The 24,091-nt window shown below is 38.9% G+C and overlaps 1 protein-coding gene across 1 annotated transcript; it reads right to left on the reverse strand.

Annotated features, from left to right (window-relative positions):
* Positions 1-2,590: 2,590 nt before the first annotated feature.
* On the reverse strand, positions 2,591-23,537 carry mad2l2 (mitotic arrest deficient 2 like 2). Its single transcript, XM_061904785.1, has 9 exons — positions 23,259-23,537; positions 17,905-18,023; positions 17,764-17,835; positions 17,590-17,690; positions 17,357-17,451; positions 10,829-10,902; positions 5,448-5,540; positions 3,018-3,061; positions 2,591-2,888 (listed from the first exon to the last, which is right to left on the reverse strand). Coding segments are annotated over exons 1-9 (639 nt in total). The 5' UTR covers positions 23,299-23,537; the 3' UTR covers positions 2,591-2,887.
* Between the last annotated feature and the right edge of the window lie 554 nt (positions 23,538-24,091).

Consider the following 24,091-nt stretch of genomic DNA (forward strand, 5'->3'; position numbering starts at 1 on the left):
GCTTCGGTCATGAAAGGATTATAATGGTGTGCCAGGACATACATACATTTTATATTTAACACTTAAATCTCTGGAGTCTTAACTTCCGATCTATTCCTCATTTCAAAATGTTTGTTTTTTTTCATGTTTTTTTGTTTGTTTTCTGCCATTTTTTGTCAAACAAAACTGTTTTTAATGGCAAACACACAAAGTATGTAAAATCTTCCACCAAAATTATTTTTCAAAGTGGAATATTTGATGTGACGTAATCAGGCCTGAGGTAGGAGTGAACGGGTAGTGGTGTGGATGTTCTCTCGAAATGCGTTTGTCATTCTTGTTTGGTGTGACTTCACAGTTTGGCGCATATTTGTAACAGTGTTAAAGTTGTTTGTACAGCCACCCTCAGTGTGACCTGTATGGCTGTTGACCAAATATGAAAGTACTATCTACGTATCTATCTATAAACCTCGCTTCCATATGAGTTGGGAAATTGTGTTAGATGTAAATATAAACGGAATACAATGATTTGCAAATCCTTTTCAACCCATATTCTGTCGAATATGCTACAAAGACAACATATTTGATATTCAAACTGAAAAACATTTTTTTTTGTGCAAATAATCATTAACTTTAGAATTTGATGCCAGCAACACGTGACAAAGAAGTTGGGAAAGGTGGCAATAAATACTGATAAAGTTGAGGAATGCTCATCAAACACTTATTTGGAACATCCCACAGGTGTGCAGGCTAATTGGGAACAGGTGGGCGCCATGATTGGGTGTAAAAACAGCTTCCCAAAAAATGCTCAGTCTTTCACAAGAAAGGATGGGGCGAGGTACACCCCTTTGTCCACAACTGCGTGAGCAAATAGTCAAACACTTTAAGAACAACGTTTCTTCAAGTGCAATTGCAAGAAATTTAGGGATTTCAACATATACGGTCCATAATATCATCAAAAGGTTCACAGAATCTGGAGAAATCACTCAACATAAGCGCATGACCGGAAACCGACATTGAATGACCGTGACTTTCGATCCCTCAAACCAACATCAATCTCTAAAGGATATCACCACATGGGCTCAGGAACACTTCAGAAAACCACTGTCACTAAATACAGTCCGTCGCTACATCTGTAAGTGCAAGTTAAAGCTCCACTATGCAAAGCGAAACCCATTAATCAACAACATCCAGAAACGCAGCTGGCTTCTCTGGGCCAAAGATCATCTAAGATTGACTAATGCAAGGTGGAAAAGTGTTCTGTGGTCTGACGAGTCCACATTTCAAATTGTTTTTGGAAAATTCTACATCGTGTCATCTGGACCAGAGGGGAAGCGAACCTTCCAGACTGTTATCCACTCAAAGTTCAAAAGCCAGCATGTGTGATGGTATGGGGGTGCATTAGTGCCGAAGGCATGGGTAACTTACACATCTGTGAAGGCACCATTAATGCTGAAAGGTACATACAGGTTTTGGAACGACATATGCTGCCATCTAATCGCTGTTTCTTTCATGGACACCCCTGCTTATTTCAGCAAGACAATGCCAAGCCACATTCAGCACGTGTTACAACAGCGTGGCTTCGTAAAAAAAGAGTGCGGGTACTTTCCTGGCCCGCCTGCAGTCCAGACCAGTCTCCCATCGAAAATGTGTGGAGCATTATGAAGCATAAAATACGACAGCGGAGACCCGGGACTGTTGAACGACTGAAGCTCTACATAAAACAAGAATGGGAAAGAATTCCACTTTCAAAGCTTCAACCATCAGTTTCCTTAGTTTCCAAACGTTTGAGTGTTGTTCAAAGAAAAGGTGACGTAACACAGTGGTGAACATGCCCTTTCCCTACTACTTTGGAACATGTTGCAGCCATGAAATTCTAAGTTAATTATTATTTGCAAAAATAAAAAAAAGTTTATGAGTTTGACCATCAAATATCTTGTCTTTGTTGCATATTCAATTGAATATGGGTTGAAAAGGATTTGCAAATCATTGTATTCTGTTTATATTTACATCTAACACAATTTCCCAACTCATATGGAAACTGGTTTTCTATCTATCTATCTTTCTCTGATTGTGTGTCTCCAAGAAGTGCTAGTGTGCACTTTATAGATTGTAACCCTGCACTTGGGTAAAAAATAAGCTATATCACATACAACAATGTGGGACAGTTGGACACAGATGTCAGCAACACTAGCAAGGCTATGCAAGCTACAATGCTAATATTGCAGTCACTTTTTACTAGATCATGCTCGGCGAGCCTATTCACCAAAGAAAAACAAAATGATCAAACTTACAGCTTCTACGTCTTTAGCTGACTGATGTATAGTTGGCAGAGTTCCAGGCTTTTTTTTAAGATGTGTAGTGAAGCCTCTTTTATCTTTAATGACAAAGCTGTCTTCTGTGACGTGGTGGTGGGTCCATCGAGCTAGAGAGCGGGTCAGAAGGGGTAGCATGTTTTGCCTTCATGACGTCATGAAAACCCGGAACTTCAAAAAGCAACTGTTTGAGCGCCCCTTCTCTAAAAAGTGGAACAAATAAGTGAGGAAAAATTACATATTTTTTCACATGTGGTGCTCATAAACGGGCTCTAAGGACACATCATTGAAACGTCTAATTTGTAGCACAGTGAATTCATTTTAATGGTAAGTACATTTCAATCATAAAAATGATCATGACATCATGTTTGCAAGATGTAAAGTATACATTATACACAGTATGTACACACACAACAACATACAGAAGGAAACATTCAGCAGCATTCGTAATGTAACTAATGAATCATTAAAAGTATCCAGAGTTTCCCCAAATACCTTCCGCATGGAACTTTCCTTCCATCTCTAATTCATCACTTTGCCTCGTGTTTCACTCATCAATGATGCGTCTTCTGGGCTCGCTCCTGCACAGAGTTGCATCTGTTCAAAATAAAAAAATAGTTTTAGGAAAGAGATGGATTGTGCTAAGAGACTATAAATACTGGAATGAACTGAAGTACGTGGAAGAGAAGGAAAGAAAATACTTCAAATATGGACTTTTGTACTCACCAATGTTGCGTCTTCTGGGCTCGCTCCTCCACATAGAGTTGCATCTGTTCAAAACAAAAAAATATAGTTTTAGGAAATAAATGGATGGTGCTAAGAGACTATACATACTGGAATGGACTGAAGTATGTGGAAGAGAATAAAGAAAATAATTCAATACCCATCTCATGTCAAACATTATCATCATCCTTTTTTCTTCTTTTTTCCATTAGATACTGAATTTTTTTTTTATTTCTGTTCTGCCAACATCATTTTAAAAATACAAATTACATTGATCTGTTTGGTATATTCATCTCATTCAAATTACATAAAAAATATTAACTTAACTATTACGCAGTAACAGCAATGTTCTAATATTCCAACCAATCATCCATTTTCTACCGCTTGTTTCGGCTTTAACTTTTTTAAGGGATGTCACGGACATCTAACAAAGTAATAAAGCTAGCTATGCCCGTTCAAGAAATTTGCAGTCAATGGGAACTTCTAAATAGATATGTCCAATAATATCGGACTGCCGTTATTATCGACCGATAAATGCTTTAAAATGTAATATCGGAAATTATCGGTATCGGTTTCAAAATGATCGGTATCTGTTTCAAAAAGTAAAATGTATGACTTTTTAAAACGCTGCTGTGTACACGGACGAAGGGAGAAGTACAGAGCGCCAATAAACCTTAAAGGCACTGCCTTTGCGTGCCGGCCTAGTAATATGATATCTACGGCCTTTCACACACACAAGTGAATGCCAGCATACGTGGTTAACAGCCATACAGGTCACACTGAGGGTGGCCGTACAAACAACTTTAACACTGTTAAAATTGCGCCACACTGTGAACCCACAGGCCTGTAGGAGGAGGATTGATGGAAGAGGTGAACTGAGTGCAATTAGAAATTCAATTAAGACTAGGGATATCCGATAATATCGGACTGCCGATATTATCGGCCAATAAATGCTTTAAAATGTAATATCGGAAATAATCGGTATCGGTATCAAAAAGTAAAATTTCTAACTTTTTAAAACGTAGGGAAAGGTACAGAGCGCCAATAAACCTTAAAGACACTGCCTTTGTGTGCCGGCCCAATCACACAATATCTACGGCTTTTCACACACACAAGTGAATGCAATCATACTTGGTCAACAGCCATACAGGTCACACTGAGGGTGGCCGTATAAACAACTTTAACACTGTTGCAAATATGCGCCACACTGTGAACCCACACCAAACCAGAATGACAAACACATTTCGGGAGAACATCCGCAACCGTAACACAACAGAATAAATACCCAGAACCCCTTGCAGCACTAACTCTTCCGGGAAGCTACAATATACACTCCCCACCCCGCCCACCTCAACCTCCTTGTGCTCTCTCAGGGAGAGGATATCCCAAACTGCAAGCTGCTGTTTTGAGGTATGTTAAAAAGAAATAATGCACTTTGTGACTTCAATAACAAATATGGCAGTGCCATGTTGGCATTTTTTTCCATAACTTGAGTTGATTTATTTTGGAAAACCTTGTTATATTGTTTAATGCATCCAGCGGGCGGGGCATCACAACAAAATTAGGCATAATAATGTGTTAATTCCACAACTGTATGGATTCAAAACCTTCAAAACCGCTCTAAAACAACACCTCCAGGCAACTTCAACACTTTATTAATACCCTCCTCCATTCACATCCCATCTCCCCGGATTATAAACAACTCAAATGTACTTCTAATGTGTATACTTGTTCTTATGCTATGTGAACTCACTATGTTCTCTGCTGGCTGTACATATCCTACTAAATAAGACCTACACTGTTTCAATGTCCACATTTCTCTGTTGATGCAATTGTTGATGACTGAAGTTCTGATATCAACCAAACCAATCCCACCCCCCGGATTGTAAATAATGTAAATAATTCAATGTACATACTATGATGATTAACTTGTGTGATGACTGTATTATGTTGATAGTATATATTTGTACCATGAATTGATTAACGTGGACCCCGACTTAAACAAGTTGAAAAACTTATTGGGGTGTTACCATTTAGTGGTCAATTGTACGGAATATGTACTGTACTGTGCAAACTACTAATAAAAGTATCAATCAATCAATCAATCAATCAATTGGTATCGGTTGATATCGGTATCTGTAATTAAGAGTTGGACAATGTCGGAATATCGGATATTGGCAAAAAAGCCATTATCGGATATCTCTACTTCTAAACAATTACCTAATATATTTTTGCCCATTGTATTTTTTTTCTAGTATTCTTTTTTTTATTTTCAATAGTCTTAAAATGCATGAAATGCCAAAAAACAAAGAATAATGTTTTTTTTTTTCATTCTAATGTGTGTGTGTGTATGTGGGGACAATCCCTAAATATCCAAGCAACTAATGTAAGTGAAGTCAAGCTGTTCATCAAGGATATGTTCTCTTCAAACACCTTTACTATGTCGGAGGTCATCGTCTTTAATGGGATAAGTCTTGGCTCTTGCATGTGGACTTCCTGCTCATCAGCGACTATCCATGGGAAATCCTAAAACAAATGAATAAAAAAATATTTTAGAAATGTGACACAGCATACATATCCACATTGTTCTTTCCCTCACATTCATTTATTTGTGGCGCACCGCATGACAGATTAGGCCAGCCGTGTCAAATGCATGGCCCACCAGCGAAAAGGTCTTACCCGGCCCGCAAAATGAACTTGCCAAGTATAACAATGAGCCGAATTTTTTGAATGAAAGAAACTGCGGTTCTAAATGATGTCGCAATATCAATTCTTCAGAGGGGGCGGAGCTTTGAGATTGGTAGGTTGTGAGTTCAAACCCCGGCCGAGTCATACCAAAGACTATAAAAAACGGGACCCATTACCTCCCTGCTTGGCACTCAGCATCAAGGGTTGGAATTGGGGGTTAAATCACTGAAAATGATTCCCTGGCGCGGTCACCGCTGCTGTTCACTGCTCCCCTCACCTTCCAGTTGGTGATCAAGGGTGATGAGTCAAATGCAGAGAATAATTTTGCCACACCTAGTGTAATCATTGGTGCTTTAACTTGAACTTTGTGTAGTGTGAAGATGGGAGAATAGAGGAAACAATTGCATGTTTGGAAACTACCTACTTATGCTGCTTATTAGTGATGGTAATGACACAATTGTGGATTGTTACGTTCATGCCTTGACTGTCAAATATGTTGTTAGTAATGTAACCTGTGACATTTCTACCCCCCAAAAACGGATTTTGATTATCTACATTTCGTGTTCTAATTGTGACATCATGGGAACACATTTTCTGGGTGCACATAAATATGCTGAAATAATATGTATTCCCTTCTAACTTCATGTGTGATTAATAAAAAGGGTCCAAAAAAAAGGAGAAAAAAAATATATAAAAATTAAAATTAAAAAAAAGTAGAAAGGGTCCAAATTCAGATGTTTTGTTGTAGATGATGCTACGTATGCACATAATAAACCACATGATGTAAGTACATCAGTTGATGAAATTGAGTAAAAAACATTAATAAATTCCAGTAATTTGACTTTTAAAAATATTATTTATTTCATCTTCTGATGGATTAAAACTAGTACCAATGAGCGCACTCAATTCTACCTATTTGACTGATGAACATTATCACATCATTCATTCAGAAAGTATAAACAACGACAAATGAAGATATAATACCATTAACCGCAACGTCTTCAGAATTTACATTGTCTATTTTTAAACAAAAATAAATATCGGAAGTTGTCTTTATTTTTAAGTTATTATGCCATAATTTTACAAGTCTGGCCTACATGAGAATAGATTTTCCTCCATGTGGTCCCTGAGCTCCTCCTTAGCTGCCACCTTATCGTGGTTTGAAGAGTTTGAGTGTGCCAATGATCCGAGGAGCTATGTTGTCTGGGGGCTTCTATGCCCCCTGGTAAGATCTCCCAGGACAAACAGGTCCAATGTGAGGGACCAGACAGAGCAGTTCAAAGACCTCTATGAAAACAAAAACAAGGACACAGTTTTCCCTCGCCCAGACGCCGGTCACATGGGCCCCCTTTGGTAGCCAGGCACAGCCTGAAGAGGCAAGGTGAGTCCCCCCTCTCGTTAGGGGGGACTCACCACTCATAGGAGGAGGCATAGAGGTCGGGTGCAATGTGGGCAAGGCGGCAGCCGAAGGCATGGCTAGTTCTTGGGATTTGGAACATGGAACGTCACCTCGCTGGAGAGAAAGGAGCCTGAGCAGGTGCGCAAAGTGGAGAAGTTCCGGCCCCACCTGAGCTGCCACCTTATCGTGGATTAGGTGCTTAAATTAGCATTTTCTCACCAACAAAATTAATTTCAAATGGTACTGTTTGTGAATGTAGCTTGTTCTTACAACTCTGCACAGTAGATGGCACTATGTATGGTTAATACGCTTTAAACACACTTAATACCACTGAGGCCCTGATTTACAAAATGTTTGCATGTAATAAAACATGTGCAAAACTCATTGCACACACAAAACTGATCTACTAAACGTGTGCAAAGTGAATTGCGTCTCTTAATTGAGTAGAATAAGGTGTGTAATCCCTGCGATGAGGTGGCGACTTGTCCAGGGTGTATATGCCTTCCGCCCGATTGTAGCTGAGATAGGCACCAGCGTCCCCCGCGACCCCAAAGGGAATAAGCGGTAGGAAATGGATGGATGGAAGGTGTGTAATCCATTTTATGTCTCTGTACTCATTAAATGATAAATGATAAATGGGTTGTACTTGTATAGCGCTTTTCTACCTTCAAGGTACTCAAAGCGCTTTGACACTACTTCCACATTTACCCATTCACACACACATTCACACACTGATGGAGGGAGCTGCCATGCAAGGCGCCAACCAGCACCCATCAGGAGCAAGGGTGAAGTGTCTTGCTCAGGACACAACGGACGTGACGAGGTTGGTACTAGGTGGGATTTGAACCAGGGCCCCTCGGGTTGCGCACGGCCACTCTCCCACTGCGCCACGCCGTCCCTAATATTAATATGCAAATTATATGCCGATCATCAAAAGTCCATATTGCTGGGAGGAGAAAAGGCAAAAATAAATATTTAGCACACACAATGCGATTCATCAAGACTCATCACCGCTTTGCATTTTATTTAGCACGTGTCAGAAAGACGTGCAAACTGACAGTTCCCCACACAGGTGCAGGAGCGGTGCACGGACGATGGACAGATGAGAATCCTTCGTCCTACATGTGGGTCAATCTTTTGAACTGACAGAAATTACAAATATTTATATCATAGACTTATTGTGGAGTCAGCAATTTCTTTTTACAATTTTATTGCTGATGGATGACTTATGAGGCTGACTAGACGGACGGAGAGACAGACAGACTGACACTTTAAAGATCCCGAGGGAAATCCCATTAAAACTAAGTAAAATAGTAAATGGAAGGATGATAAACTGATGCATTTTTGTGTGCCTGTTTGTGTTTTTTTTTTTTATGTTGTTTTTAATTTATATAATTATTTTACTATAATACATTTCCGACAAGAAAATGTGTCTTTCATTATTTGATCCTTTTTTTTTCATCAGTGCAGAATTAAATGTCAGTGTGCATGTTTCTGCTGTCTAGATTGCAATTCTGAAAAGGTGTTACAGATTATAGATGTGTGCTGCTGGTTTAACACATCACACACTGGGAGGAGCATTAAAACATTGAATATTCAGAAAATGATCGTCTCCGTGGTAAAATCACCCACGTATCCACGCAAAATCCTAATTTAAATAGGGCGGTCTGCGCCACTTTTCAATTGTACATGCAGTAGATCACACGTACACGTTATTTTATTTTTTGCACACGCGTGTTATTTGGAATCTTAGTAAATCACACTCCTGGTCTGCCAACAAATATTAAGGTGTAGCAGAAAGAGTCAATGTTGTCAATTGTGATTTAGAGAGTATTTAACATCTCGGAATACTATTTCAAAAAAACTAAACACAAATCCAGAAGCTTTTTCTGGTATTATTGTTAGGGATGTATAGTATTACGATTGTATTGATACCGATACCAATAAAAATATTCCTTTTTCAATTTCAGTATTCATCGGTACTGTATGTAATTGGTGCATATAAATAAATGATAAATGGGTTGTACTTGTATAGCGCTTTTCTACCTTCAAGGTACTCAAAGCACTTTGACACTACTTCCACATTTACACATTCACACACACATTCACACACTGATGGAGGGAGCTGCCATGCAAGGCGCCAACCAGCACCCATCAGGAGCAAGGGTGAAGTGTCTTGCTCAGGACACAACGGACATGACGAGGTTGGTACTAGGTGGGATTTGAACCAGGGACCCTCGGGTTGCGCACGGCCACTCTCCCACTGCGCCACGCCGTCCCTATAAAGATGTTTTATTACCATTGTTAGTGGTGTTCAAGAAGTTGTACACCACCAACATCATGTACCATCTCACAGCAGGGAACTACAGTATCTTACACAAGTCGACCCTGTTTGCAGTGCAAAATGAAATGCAGTTATGTCAACATCATGTTAAGACCACACAGATCCATCACTGTGTTTCTATTGATTACAGTTACACTCAGCTACAAATAGTATTTATGTATGGCATTCATGTGCTGAAAATTGTAATTTTCCTGAAGGAACTCTCCTGACGGAATAAATAAAGTACTATCTAATCTAATCTAATCTAAAGCACATACCTTTTACATTTTATATCATATCAACCACATCATGTAAATTAATACATTCAATTAGCATGTTAAGAGGGTGTGCAATTAAGCAAAGTGTGTTTTGATGCTACGCAATCGCAGCGCAAAGGAGTGGCGCCAAATGGTGAATATGGAGACCTGTCAGCTTATGCTATCTTGCTTCAGAGAAACTTTATTGATTTTTATATTAAATACATTTTTCACTTTTTGTTGTGAATTGACATTGGACTGTGAATTACTGGATTGCTGAAAGGTTGGTTGATGAAGCGCGGTAGCAATGGTCATGAATCATGAGTAAAGCACGTTCAATTCAAACTGACACTAACTCTTACTAGCGTGCGTGACTTTGAGGGACATTTGTAGAGGAAATATTGTTGTGTTGCAAACTCAGCGTGGTATTGCTTCCTTATTTGTGAATATTCCAAGCTGATCATCAAGTCCTAACCATGTCAATTGCGTGAACAATCTGCATTTGTACATTATTAAAGCAATTTCCTTTTTGTGATACATTTGTAGAGGAAATATTGTTGTGTTACAAACTTTTGCGTGGTGTTGCTTCCTTATTTGTGATTATTCCAAGCTGATCATCAAGTCCTAACCATGTCAATTGCGTGAACAATCTGCATTTATACATGATTAATGCAATTTCCTTTTTGTGATTAATCGCATCACATTATCATCCATCCATTTTCAACCGCTTGCCTCCCTCAGGGTCGCAGGGTGCTGGAACCTATCCCAGCTGCACTCGGGCGAAAGGCAGGGTATACCCTGGACAAATCGCCACCTCATCACCTCTAAATTATAAACTTTTTTTTTTTTTTTGCTTTTTGATTTGTGTCTTTCCCACATTCATTACAATACATATTTATGTGATGATCATGTCCCACCCTTCCCCACAACCCAGGGGGATGGAACAGGGGGGTGGGTCAAATGCAGAGAGTAATTTCATCACATCTAGTGTGTGTGTGTGTGTGTGTGTGTGTGTGTGTGTGTGTGTGTGTGTGTGTGTGTGTGTGTGTGACTATCAGTGGTACTTTTTAATCTACCACCACAATAAGCTTGCAGTCCAGTGGAAAACCCAGCATATTACAGTAAGCATGTGTTCTTTAAAGCTCACCTTGATGACTTGAACCTTCTCCATGTTGCGTGTAGCGGCATTTCTCGTCTGAACTAATACCGTGAATGAACAATCTGTGACAAGGAGGAAAAAAACAACATTACAACATTTATGTTTACAATGCAAGAAATATATGGGATAGTAATATTTTACTTCTGAAACAGACAAATAAACTTTTAAAAATAAGGTTGAAAATTATAGCCAAGGAATAACTTTTTTTGACCTAAGACCTCCTTTACGGTAGAGCTATGGGAAAAACCATTACAATGTTTTTCAATAGCAGTTAAGATTAATATGTATGATGACAAAGAAAATCACTATTATTATCATGTTTGAATGTTGCATTGCTAACAAAGGAGATATGAAGACATCAGAAAGTTATTTTTTATTATGTGTTGAACTTGACAGATGTACTTCAGAACATGACACAACATACAACCGTTTCGGATAAATAAAGTGGGTGCATATATTCATAAAGGATCTATGATGATAAATTGCAGCTTAAATTTTGCTCCACAGTCCCATTTATAAAACGTTTTATGTCTCTGTTGGCAAAAATGTTCATTTCTGGAGGTCGCAGAGTGCAAATGAAACGACCACGCAACCTCTCCAAAAAAACTGGAATTTTTCTTTTACAAATGTACAATGTTTAAATATGGTATATATCTTGAAGTTGTCACCGCTATTTGTTTTCTAGACACATTCGAAAATTTACTTCATAAACTATATTCAGATTTACTCAGCCAATGCATTAGGCACAAATGCACACACTTGCAAAAATTCAGAGGTGCATTAAAACAGCTACTTATAGCAGCTTATGTCACTGTACGTATGTTGCTCTCTCTACTGACCCTCATGATTCGATGCTTTTGCATTGTTTAACACAAGTATCCAACATTGTACCAACATTTATAAGAAAGAAAAGACAAAAATGCTCAAAGGCAGACATGGTTTATCGATATTGAGAAGACAATAGGAGGGTTTAAATGCACATTTCAATTCAATGAAAAAGGAGGACAGTTTTAAGGAGTCTTCGGGTGTCAGCAGCCCACTAATGTGCCAAAGGCTGTAGACCCCACATTTGGACAGAGCGAGTGTGTGTGAGTAGCTGGCAAGAGGTGCTGCTGCTGCGAGTGTTTTCCATGTCCTGAAACTGCCGTGAAGTTATATGTTGCTAGACAAAGTTGTCCTCTTTCCAACAGGTCTCGTCACAGTGCCAAGCCAAGTACAGATGTCAGTTTGTCCCTCAATCAAAATTGTCTCGTATTTCTATCAAAAGTTATTATATCATTGTGGGTTTATCGCCCAGCTCCACTCTAAAATTCTGGCATGGTTGTCATTCTTGCTAAGTAGAATTGCATGAAACATATCATGATCATTTCACATGTATCACATGCTTATAATCACAGAGTTATTCAAACACTCCTTAAAGCAGGGATGTTAAACGTCCGGCCTGGGAGCTGTTTACGGCACACATCTCTCTATTGGCCTGTGGCCTATTTGTAAACGAAAACAAAAAAACATGCCAGTGACACAGTGGTAATTTTGTCAACTAAAAATGTTTGTCTTCGTCATTAACTACAACGTATTTTCCCTTGATGAAATTAGGACGATAACAAATGAAAACAAAGGCGCTTTGACTGTAAAAATAACAAAACTAATTGACAATTTAGTCAACTACTTAAAACGAGACGAAAATGTTGTCAGATATGAAATCATATTTAATGTTGTTTTTAAGTGGGTTGAACAAAATAGCCAAACACAGTTGCATGTGGGAGAGGGGCGGCATGGAAAGGCAAGAATGGTATTAAATCAGAACTAGCGCCTTATAAGGCACACAGTTTTTTATTTTTCACCTGGAAAAGCAAGAATCAATACACGACATGAATACAATATGTCGGATACATAGGGCTGGGCGATATATCGAAAATACTTGATATATCGCGGGTTTGTCTCTGTGCGATATATAAAATGACTATATCGTGTATATTCGAGTATACTTTCTTACGCAGTTGCATTTAGCTGCGGGCATTAAACTACATGCTAGTCCCGCTCATTCTTGTCTCTCCTTCTCACAGAGACAAAACAAGTGCACCTTCTTACATACGTCACGTACGTATACGCCCTCGCGGAGCAGAGAGTTAGAAGCATGTGTAACGTTAGCTGTGGTGCGAGAGGTAATACGAGAGAAGGCAAAAGCGTTGCTACAAAAAGTAGCATTACTGCTAATTTGTAGCATCATTCGAAAAGTCCTCCGCTAGAGAGTGAAGAGTGTTTACTCCGCATGTCAACATCTTCGTTCAGTGCCACACCAACAAAATGCCATGGCAACCATTTCCAGATCAACACTGTATGAAAAAACTAGTCAATAACAGAAGGAGATAACGCACGCAGGAACCTACCACATCGTGAAGGACATACACTATTTGATTTCCTATTATGCAGCTCATTTTACTTTGACAGTTGTTGAAATATCTTGTGTGACATCATGAACAAAAGTGCACTTTATTTGTTTTAAACTATTGTAGTGACATCATGCACAAAAGTGCACTAATAGCTTGTTTTAAAATGTCTCTGACAAAAAAGGCCATATCGCCCTGCCCTACTTATAATTACACAAGAGAAAACATATGGACACACTTCAACTTTGCAGCGGTACACAAAAAACTACTTGTAAACCCTGTGGCTCAATTTTCTTCAGCAAAAATACAACAAACTTGCAGCACCATCTGCAGACTAACCGTCAGGACATCGCCACTACATAAGTAGGCCGAAGCTAATATTTCGAAATGACTCATAGTGTACTGAATTACTGTTATTACTAAAGAAACTAGAGCAGGAGCAAGACCGCTTACTTTATTACATGTCTGAAAATGAATACTTATTTAAAAACAAACAACTTTTGTAGTAGACCGTGATGCCGTCAGATGAGCCAAGCTAACCCGCCAATACAGTTCACTTTAATCATGTCCTTGGCACACTGCTCAACTATTAAATGCACAACTTGAGGGATGAGAGATTTGTCATCTTTCAAGCTAATATACTAAGACAGCCAGCTATGAGATATATAGTTAGTTTTATAACACTAGTTGCTGTATTTACACAGGACAGTGGCCAATATGCCAATTATTGTGCACACTCAGTGTAGTTATAAACAATACAGAATAAAACTAGTTAGTTTATTCATATGACAATAAACATGGACACATTTTTTTCAATGCACTGTACACTGGCATTGAAAGTGTTCTTTTTTTAACAAATTATACATGAGTGATATTTTTCTTTGGTCATAATTGTCTGAAAAAATAGTACACCTGCATGGTAAAATGTAAACATTACATTTTATTGAAGGAACAAAAATAGTTACAATGTTATTGAACATGATAGTTAAAATGATTTCTTTAAGTTATGCGCTCCAAATTGCCAACAGTTAATGTACACACATTTGTGTCTGTAAACAGGTAACACTGTTTTATAGCAGTACTCAATACATTCTGAATGTTAAGATATGAGTGTCAAATACATGTTTATGTTCCATTATTTTCAGTTAAATAAATACCAGGGTATCTGCAGGTTTCAGCAAGTCAAATTTAAGACTTTTTAAGACCTTTTTAATGCCACCTTGAATGAAATTTAAGACCGAAAAAAATTACAAAAAATCTATAAATATAAGCGATGGTTGGGGATCCCACTGTACTACTACCTCAATGACAATCAGTCAAGTTTACTTTTTGTATGTTCAGTAATAAACAAACTGATAAGCACCACTCTGCCAAACAGCTTATCAAAAATCATGAGAGATCCAAAAACTTTGACATCCAAAACAAAGAAACCAACACCAACGCCAGTAAAAACATAATAACCGAGGTGAGGGTAAAAATAAATTACATTTGGTCAATAATAGTGCAATAATAGTGTAAAACAGTATTATAACATCAACAACAAAACATGGACATCCAGTTGTTTCTTCTTCATGCTGTGATTCAGTGTTTCATCGAACATTAACACATACCGAGACCCGTTGACTTGGTCGAAGAGCAGGTTTTAGATGTGAGCTGCTAATCCGTGTCTCGTAATATATGCTGTTTTATCCTTTCCGCAGGAAAATGTATTAGCAACCTCAGAATCAGGAAACATCACACGAAAAAGATCACCAATCCCGTCATTTCAGGTGTAGGATTGATGTTTCACCACAGTGTGCAAGATCCATAACACCTCGGATTTTAATGTTGCTGTCCCGCCGAAGATTAGTGTTAGGTCAGTGCTGCTAGCGGCAGTTGTTTCTAGTTTGGGGGGCGTTGGACCCACGCAGAACTGAGAGATGCCTGGTGTTTTTTTTTGTCTCTCTGCCGTGATTTTATGCTTACCACACTGCATGTGCGATTCGACCGCTCTAATTCCCATGGTGCCAAGTCTGAAATCTCTCTTACAAAGTATGGACCTGGCCTCCTCGGGATTGGCAAAAGGCTTAAGCCATCTTCTAAACCGGCTGTCCTCCAGCCAACGCTCGCAAAACTAGCATTTCCCCATGCTGACTGAAAGGCGGGGGACGCGAGGAAGAAAGGAAGGAGTCTGCGCGCGACCCGACTATGCGCACGACTGACACTGAAATCACTCACTTTTACTCAAAGACGTGCCGTAACTTTTACTCAAAGACGTGCCCCGAAAAAAAACAAAAAAAACTGGCCCGACTATTTAAGACCATTGAGTACTGAATTTAAGACCATCTTAGGAAATTCTAATAAATTTAATACTTTTTAAGGCCTTAATTTTAGATACATGAATTTAAGACTTTTTAAGACTTTTTTAAGGATCCGCGGATACCTTGAAATACAGTTATTTTAATACAAGTGTACACACTGAGCATCATTTCATTTTGCACTCCGCTCAGAGCAATTAAATATGCTATACTCCGCCATGCACTTAGTTTGATTATTAAAAAAATGGTGGACGATGTGCTTGGTTGCATACTACAATCTATTAAATGCACGTTTGGAAAATAACTGAAAAAGATTCTGAAGCTTTAATTAGTCTCTTAATCTGAATTGATTCTAAAATGAGGTCCATCCACCCATTTTCTACCGCTTATTCCCTTTGAGGTCACGGGGGGCGCTGGTGCCTATTTCTGCTACAATCGGGCGGAAGGCGGGGTACACCCTGAACAAGTCGCCACCTCATCGCAGGGGCAACACAGATAGACAGACAACATTCACACTCACACTAGGGCAAATTTAGTGTCGCCAATCAACCTATCTCCAGGTGCATGTCTTTGAAAGTGGGAGGAAGCCATAGTACCCGGAGGGAACCCACGCATTCACAGGGAGGACATGCACACTCCACACAGAAAGATCCCGAGCCCGGGATTGAACCCCGGACTACTCAGGACCTTCGTATTGTGAGGCAGACGCACTAACCCCTCTGCCACCGTGAAGCCCTCTAAAATAATGTAATGCACCATATTCAGACTTATTGAAAATGCACCTGTAGATGCTAAGTTATGCAGTGTTGATTAATAACATTCTGCAGTAACGTATTTTTCGGAGTGTTAGTCGCTCCGTAGTATAAGTCGCACCTGCCGAAAATGCATAAAAAAGAAAGAAAAAAACATATATAAGTCGCACTGAAGTATAAGTCGCATTTTTGGGGGACATTTATTTGATAAAACCCAACACCAAGAATAGACATTTGAAAGGCAATTTAAAATAAATAAAGAATAGTGAACAACAGGCTGAATAAGTGTACGTTATATGAGGCATAAATAACCAACTGAGAAGGTGCCTGGTATGTTAACGTAACATATTATGGTAAGAGTCATTCAAATAACTATAACATATAGAACATGCTATACGTTTACCAAACAATCTGTCACTCCTAATCACTAAATCCCATGAAATCTTATACGTCTAGTCTCTTACATGAATGAGCTAGATAATATTATTTGATATTTTACGGTAATGTGTTAATATTTTCACACATAAATCGCTCCAGAGTATAAGTCGCACTCCAGGCCAAACTATGAAAAAAACTGCGACTTATAGTCCGAAAAATACGGTAATTGTAATAACTTTCATAAAAGCGGTATCAAGACAACTTCATATATGCGTTAACCCTTATACTTTATATATTTTAGTCGAGAAAATTTACTCTTTATAGTCAACTCAAATGTTGAAGAATTTAGTCGACCAAAACTACACTGAATCTAAAACAACTTTAATGACTAAAATATGGCTGAAACTAAAATACACTTTTTTGTCAAAAGACTATGACTACACTAAATTAAAAGCATCTGTCAAAATAACACTGCAATGACTTATAAAAGCTTAAAAAAAAAGCAAAATTTCCATACTCGTAGGCAACTTTGCTCTGACTTTATTCTGTTTTCAGTCAAGCCTTAGCTTCTAACACAAAGTTCATTTTAAATATGAAAATATCCAGACAGATGCATAAAAGAAAGACATGTGCATGCATCAGTAGATAGAGAGTGAGATAGATGTTTATATTTGTCATTTTATATACGAGTGACCTTACCTGGTGGGTTATTGTGCAAAACAGCGTCGCACACACTGATCTTGAGAATAAACGCCCTCAGCAGCTGCTCCACATGAGACAGTAACGTGTCGGAGCTAAAAATAAAACACTCAAATTAACTACATCTTAAAAAGCATTAATTCTAAATTTACTGTTACACAAACTACTGGATGCAAGCTACTTGTGTAAGAAAATAGCTCATGATACTGTTTAAAAGTAAAAGACATGAAAACCTGATGGACAGCAGTGGTGGTTGAGATATCTCGAACACAAATCTCTCGACCGGATGATGCTCCTTGTCCATGATGACGACAATCACCTTCTCTGCATCGTTCTGCCAGGAAAAAAAAGAGAGATCAGAACGAAGAAGTATCTGCATCATTCAAGCTGTCAGCACCACGTCTTACCTTCTCAATGAGTGGTTTAACACAGTGAAGTGTGTCTTGGATGTACTGGTTCAACTCGGGGTGGCATGACATCTACAAAACAGTGGTTTGGTTGGAGGAGGTACAAACAGAAACTAGAATAGGCTCAAGCATGCAGAGTACCTGGACTGGGACATTGTACTTCTTTCTTTTTTGGAATATTCCAGAGGGATAAACTTCACGGACGTACAGGATGAGATGAATGGCAACTTCCAGGAATTCACACAAAATGTCAGCAACCACTGAAAATGAGGAAGCAGTTGTTGTTATTGTTTTAAATGGTGTGTTAAGAAAGTCAATTTCACACAGCTCGAAACACCAAGCATAATAACAAACATATTTTTTAACTATTAGTGTACTTGTGAGTATTTTAGGAGGGCTGTTAATTAGAGATGTCCGATAATGGCTTTTTTGCCGATATCCGATATTGTCCAATTCTTAATTACCGATTCCTATATCAACCCACACCGATATATACAGTCATGTAATTAACACATTATTATGCCTATTTTTTGATGCACCACTAGATGCATTAAACAATGCAACAAGGTTTTCCAAAATAAATCAACTAAAGTTTTGGAAAAAAATACCAACGCGGCACTGCCATATTTATTATTGAAGTCACAAAGTGCATTATTTTTTTGAAAATGCCTCAAAACAGCAGCTTGGAATCTGGGACATGCTCTCCCCTGAGAGAGCATGAGGAGGTTGAGGTGGGCAGGGTTGAGGGGTGGGGGGAAGCGGGGGTGTATATTGTAGCGTCCTGGAAGAGTTAGTGCTGCAAAGGGTTCGGGGTATTTGTTCTGTTGTGTTTATATTGTGTTATGGTGCGGATGTTTGTCATTCTTGTTTGGTGTGGGTTCACCGTGTGGCGCATATTTGTGTTAAAGTTGTTTATACGGCCACCCTCAGTGTGACCTGTATGGCTGTTGACCAATTATGCCTTGCATTCACTTGTCTGTGCGAAAAGCCGTAGATATTATGTGATTGGGCCGGTACCGTAAAAGCAGTGCCTTTAAGGTTTATTGGCGCTCTGTATTTCTCCTTACGTCCGAGAATAACTCCTTAGAGCGGCGTTTTAAAATGTCACAAATTTTACTTTTTGAAACAGATACCGATAATTTTCTATATTACATTTTAAAGCATTTATTGGCCGATAATATCGGCAGTCCGATATTATCGGACATTTCTACTGTTAATCAATGTTCTCAAGCTAATTGTATTTATATAGCGCCAATTGATTAATATCAAGGCACTTTAAACAATGAGCGGATCCAGAAACCACACTCTCCATACAGTAATTATTGAAAATCAAATGAACCCTTGATGAACATCAACTTGGCGACAGACACAAGAAAGAACTACCACTAAGGAAAAACGTCAAGCAGAACCTGGCTCGGTGGGGGCCATCTGTCTCGACCAGCTAGAGGGGTTAAGCCAGTGGTGTCAAACTTGTTTAAATTGAAGACCACAACGCAGTTATTACAACTCTCTGAGGGTCACCTCTACAAGTTAATATATTTAATGTATAATCTCCTCGATATCATTACACCATACCCTATGCTAGGGGTGTCCAAAATCTTTCCACTGAGGGCCACATACGGAAAAATTAAACCATGCGGAGGGCATTTTGATATTTTTCGTTTTCAAACCATAACAAAATGTATGGATTCTTTTTTTTTACCTTTAGGACTCTCAGGGACCATAAAGGGTCTCCGTCATTAACATGTTAAAAATAAGTTATTTTCATTTTTTATGTAACGCTTACAGTAAATCTCTATATCAACTTCAGGTTCATATAAAGTTAAAGAAAAATGAAGGTTTTATGCCTTTTCAGACAAAGACAACTTTGTGTTTTATAGTAAGACAGAAATATGCAGTATTTTTCCCATTGCCCAAAACATTCAGAAAGCAATGTTTGATCTGAAGTAATTGGAGCCCTAAAAAGATCAATAATGCAGGACACCATTGTTTTAAATGTATTATTATTTCTGAGTAATCACAGTGAAAAAATGAATAAAATCCCACTAAATATCTTTGGGGTCCAAAAGGTTCTTCACTCATAAAGTGATACATTTTTATTATATTTTGTTTTACTTTCTACACTTAAGTTACGAGATCAACTTCAGATATAGCTGTCGATTTTACGTTTGATCTATTATTTTGTTTGTTTTATGCTCTTTTGTCAAAGAAAACAATGTTTTTATATGGCAATCACACAATATATGCACATAGTATTTTCCACCTAAAAATTTATAAAGTGAAATATTTGAAGTAATTGGAGCCTTGAATAGGTCAATAATTCATTATACTTTTTTTTTTTAGCATTGGCATTGAGAGCAAAAGAAAGAAAGAAAAAAGAAAAACAAACAGCCTGCATGGCAGCTTTGTGTCAACATTGGAACTATTCCCCGTTAGATTTCACCTAATTCTACTTTTTTTAGTATTTTATTTTTGCAATAGCATTTCCAAAATCTGTGGCGGGCCACTAAACAATTAGCTGCGGGCCGCAAATGGCCCCCGGGCCGCACTTTGGACACCCCTGCCCTATGCATTCAATTAGTACTTTTTTTACGTAAATATTTATGGTTAACACACTTGGTTTTGAAATCATAAGTCAGAGGAAGGAGCATTTTATTTTAACAAAAATTGTTTGGATTATATGGCAGCATGGTGGGAGAAGGGTTAGTGCGTCTGCCTCACAATACGAAGGTCCTGAGTAGTCCTGGGTTCAATCTCGGGCTCGGGATCTTTCTGTGTGGAGTTTGCATGTTCTCCCCGTGAATGCGTGGGTTCCCTCCGGGTACTCCGGCTTCCTCCCATTTCCAAAGACATGCACCTGGGGATAGGTTGATTGGCAACACTAAATTGGCCCTAGTGTGTGAATGTGAGTGTGAATGTTGTCTGTCTATCTGTGTTGGCCCTGCGATGAGGTGGCGACTTGTCCAGGGTGTACTCCGCCTTCCGCCCGATTGTAGCTGAGATAGGCACCAGCGCCCCCCACAACCCCAAAGGGAATAAGTGGTAGGAAATGGATGGATGGGTTTGGATTATATGTTAATAAAGGGACGTCCAAACGTTTTCACCAAAGGCTGCATACTACAAAGTCAACATATGCGACGGCCTTTTTGATATATTTTGATTTCGTAAAAATAAATGCTAAAACCTAAAATGTGTGTCAGTTTTGTGTTATAGGTGACAAAGCACACTATTATTAATTAATACAGGGGTAAGAAAAACAACCGTAAAATGTAAAAAAAAAAAGACAATGTAATGAGAAAAGCAGAAATTTGTATACTAATAACTATAAATAATTAATGTTGTCACTCATAACTGATGAGTGACAACGTTATATATATATACACACACATACATATACATATATATATGTATGTGTATACATATACATATATATATATATATCAGTGTGAATGTGTCACACACACACACCTATCAGGACTTAATGAGCCATGTGTTATAAACTGCGTTAAAATAGAACTTGTTGGTATAAACTCAACTCGTCGTGTTTGGAGGAAAAAGAATACTGGGTTGCATCCCAAGAACACCATACCTACTGTGAAGCATGGGGGTGGAAGCATCATGCTTTGGGGCTGTTTTTCTGCTAAGGGGACAGTACAACTGATCCGTGTTAAGGAAAGAATGAATGGGGCCATGTATCGTGAGATTTTGAGCCAAAACCTCATTCCATCAGTGAGAGCTTTGAAGATGAAACGTGGCTGGGTCTTCCAGCATGACAATGATCCCAAACACAACGCTCGGGCAATGAAGGGGTGGCTCCGTAAGAAGCATTTGAAAGTCCTAGAGTGGCCTAGCCAGTCTCCAGACTTCAACCCCATAGAAAATCTGTGGAGGGAGTTGAAAGTCTGTGTTGCTCGGCGACAGCCCCAAAACATCACTGCTCTCGAAGAGATCTGCATAGAGGAATGGGCCAAAATACCAGCAACTGTGATAGTAATCGTTTGACCTCTGTTATTGCCAACAAAGGTTATACTACAGTTGAATTGAGTTGAATTTTTGTTATTGACCAAATACTTATTTTCCGCCATAATTTACAAATAAATTATTTAAAATTCCTACAATGTGAATTCCTGGATTTTCTTTTTCACATTCTGTCTCTCACAGTTGAAGTGTACCTATGATGAAAATTACAGACCTCGGTCATCATTTTAAGTGGGAGAACTTGCACAATCGGTGGCTGACAAGATGGCGCTGCTGTAGTGGCTGCTGTAGGCAGGAGCTCTGTGCTCTTGTGTCATCCTTTTGTGTTTCCCTTTTGTTTTCATGTGTTATTATATTTTTTTTGCCTTTTGGTCCAGGACCCTTTGGGACTGTGTGACAAGGGGTGGCACTTTCGTGACCTCTGTGGTGCTTTTTTTGTGGACTTCTGGATCTGCCTCCCGGGAGCCTTTTGGCCATGGAGACCAGCTGCTGGGTCTCTGCTACACCAGAGTCGGTTTGGAGGGACTGGAGGAGATGCGGATGAGGGGACAGGGCTGCGAAGCTAGCACTGAGCGCTGGGACGGAGAGGCTTCGCGGTGTCTTGACTGGGTGAGCAGGTGTCGGACACCTCAGTCACCTTGGACGTATCCTCGCTCATCCATGCGGACTGGACATTGGCCGAGTGTGGAGTCGGCTGTCTTGGTTGCTTTGTTGGGTCTGCTCCTGTCTCTGGCCATGCTCCCTCCTCCCCAGCGGACGACGGCGTGGAACACCGCAGAGGCCACCACAGTGTATATGTTTCTTTTAGTTTTTATTCATAGCTGTATGTAGAAGTGGTTGTATCTGCTGCTTTAATGTCTTTAATGTCCTCTGTGTTCTTTGCTGTTTGATGTTTCCCTCTTACACACATGTAAGTTTGTTGTCTTTTTTTCCCTTGGTCTCAGTCTGCACCCCCACTCCAGGGCCCGGGCTAAGACCGATTTTTTTAATTTTATTTTAATCTTCTATTCTCCCCCCCCCCCCCCCCCCCCCCCTTGTTTACCTGTATGTCATCTTTTTTGTAAGGGACGCTGGAAGCCGGCAGACCCGTCAGCGATCCTGTTCTGTCTCCCTGTAATGTTTGTCTGATCTTGAATGGGATTGTGCTGAAAATTGTAATTTTCCTGTAGGAACTCTCCTGACGGAATAAATAAAGTACTATCTAATCTAATCTAATCCAATCTAATCTAAATTATTTTTTGCCCCACTGTATATGCATTCGTTTACTGACTTTTTTTTTTTTTTTTTTTAAGTAAAATGACATCTGTGAATTAGTAAGTTTTAAGTTGGGGTCCACGTTAATCAATTCATGGTACAAGGACTGGATAGAAAAAAAATGTGTCTAACAAAAATTATAGGAACTGTTGCCAATATTACCACCACTAATATATATATATATATATATATATATATATATATATATATATATATATATATATACATATATATGTGAATATTAATGAATTTAGACCAGTTACCTTGTCCAAAATTGAGGTCTTGCCTTGTTAAAGTTGTCATGGTGATGTATTGAGTCCAACGATTGTGATGTGAAGGAAAAGTCAGCGTTCCACTCCAGTTAGCTCACTTTCACTTCTTGTCGGGCTTTTAACGAGACGCTCAGCAGAATTAGAAAGACATAAAAATACATTTCATAGCTCTTACTCGGCTTTTGTGAGGCGGTGGCGGTGGTTTGTGTCTCCGCTTTTTTCGTACAAAATGGCGCGCATGCCAATGACGTAACACTAACGTTGTTTACTTGCCGTTTGGTGTCCACTAGTGATGACGTTTCAGTCGTTCCTTTTTTTTCTCATTCATTTAAACCAAGGGTGTCCAAACTTTTTCCACTGAGGGCCGGACACTGAAAAATCAAAGCAAGCTGGGGCCATTTTGATATTTTTTATTTTAAAAAACAATAAAATATATGTATAAAAATATACATTTAGGCCTCCACTCAGGCTTTATCCCGGGGACCCCAAAGGGTTTTAGTAAAAAAAATATAAAAAATGTGTCATCATTCACAAATATTATTATTATAGGCTTAAATCTCTAGATCAGGGGTGTCAAACTCATTTTAGACGGGGGGCCACATGGAGAAAAATCTTCTCCCAAGTGGGCCGGACTGGTAAAATCACAGCAAGACAACTTAAAAATAAAGACAAATACAGATTGTTTTCTATGTTTGAAAATAGAACAAGCACATTCTGAAAATGTACAAATCATAATGTTGTCGGGTTTATTTTCCACTTACATGTTGCGGCTAATAGTGTTCTATCTTTATTTGTCGTGTGTGGAAAACTTGCACTTCCGGGTT

Source organism: Nerophis ophidion, linkage group LG06 (assembly GCF_033978795.1).
Source record: "Nerophis ophidion isolate RoL-2023_Sa linkage group LG06, RoL_Noph_v1.0, whole genome shotgun sequence".
NCBI classification, from domain to species: domain Eukaryota; kingdom Metazoa; phylum Chordata; class Actinopteri; order Syngnathiformes; family Syngnathidae; genus Nerophis; species Nerophis ophidion.

What these genes read in the sequence shown, in the direction of transcription:
- mad2l2 (XM_061904785.1), bottom strand. Translation starts at nt 23,298, where the DNA reads ATGACAACTTTAACAAGGCAAGACCTCAATTTTGGACAAG. An exon ending in TTTGCACAATAACCCACCAG is followed by an intron (nt 10,903 to 17,356) that starts GTAAGGTCACTC and finishes TCCTTGTCACAG; the next exon opens with ATTGTTCATTCACGGTATTA. An exon ending in AGAAGGTTCAAGTCATCAAG is followed by an intron (nt 5,541 to 10,828) that starts GTGAGCTTTAAA and finishes CATTTGTTTTAG; the next exon opens with GATTTCCCATGGATAGTCGC.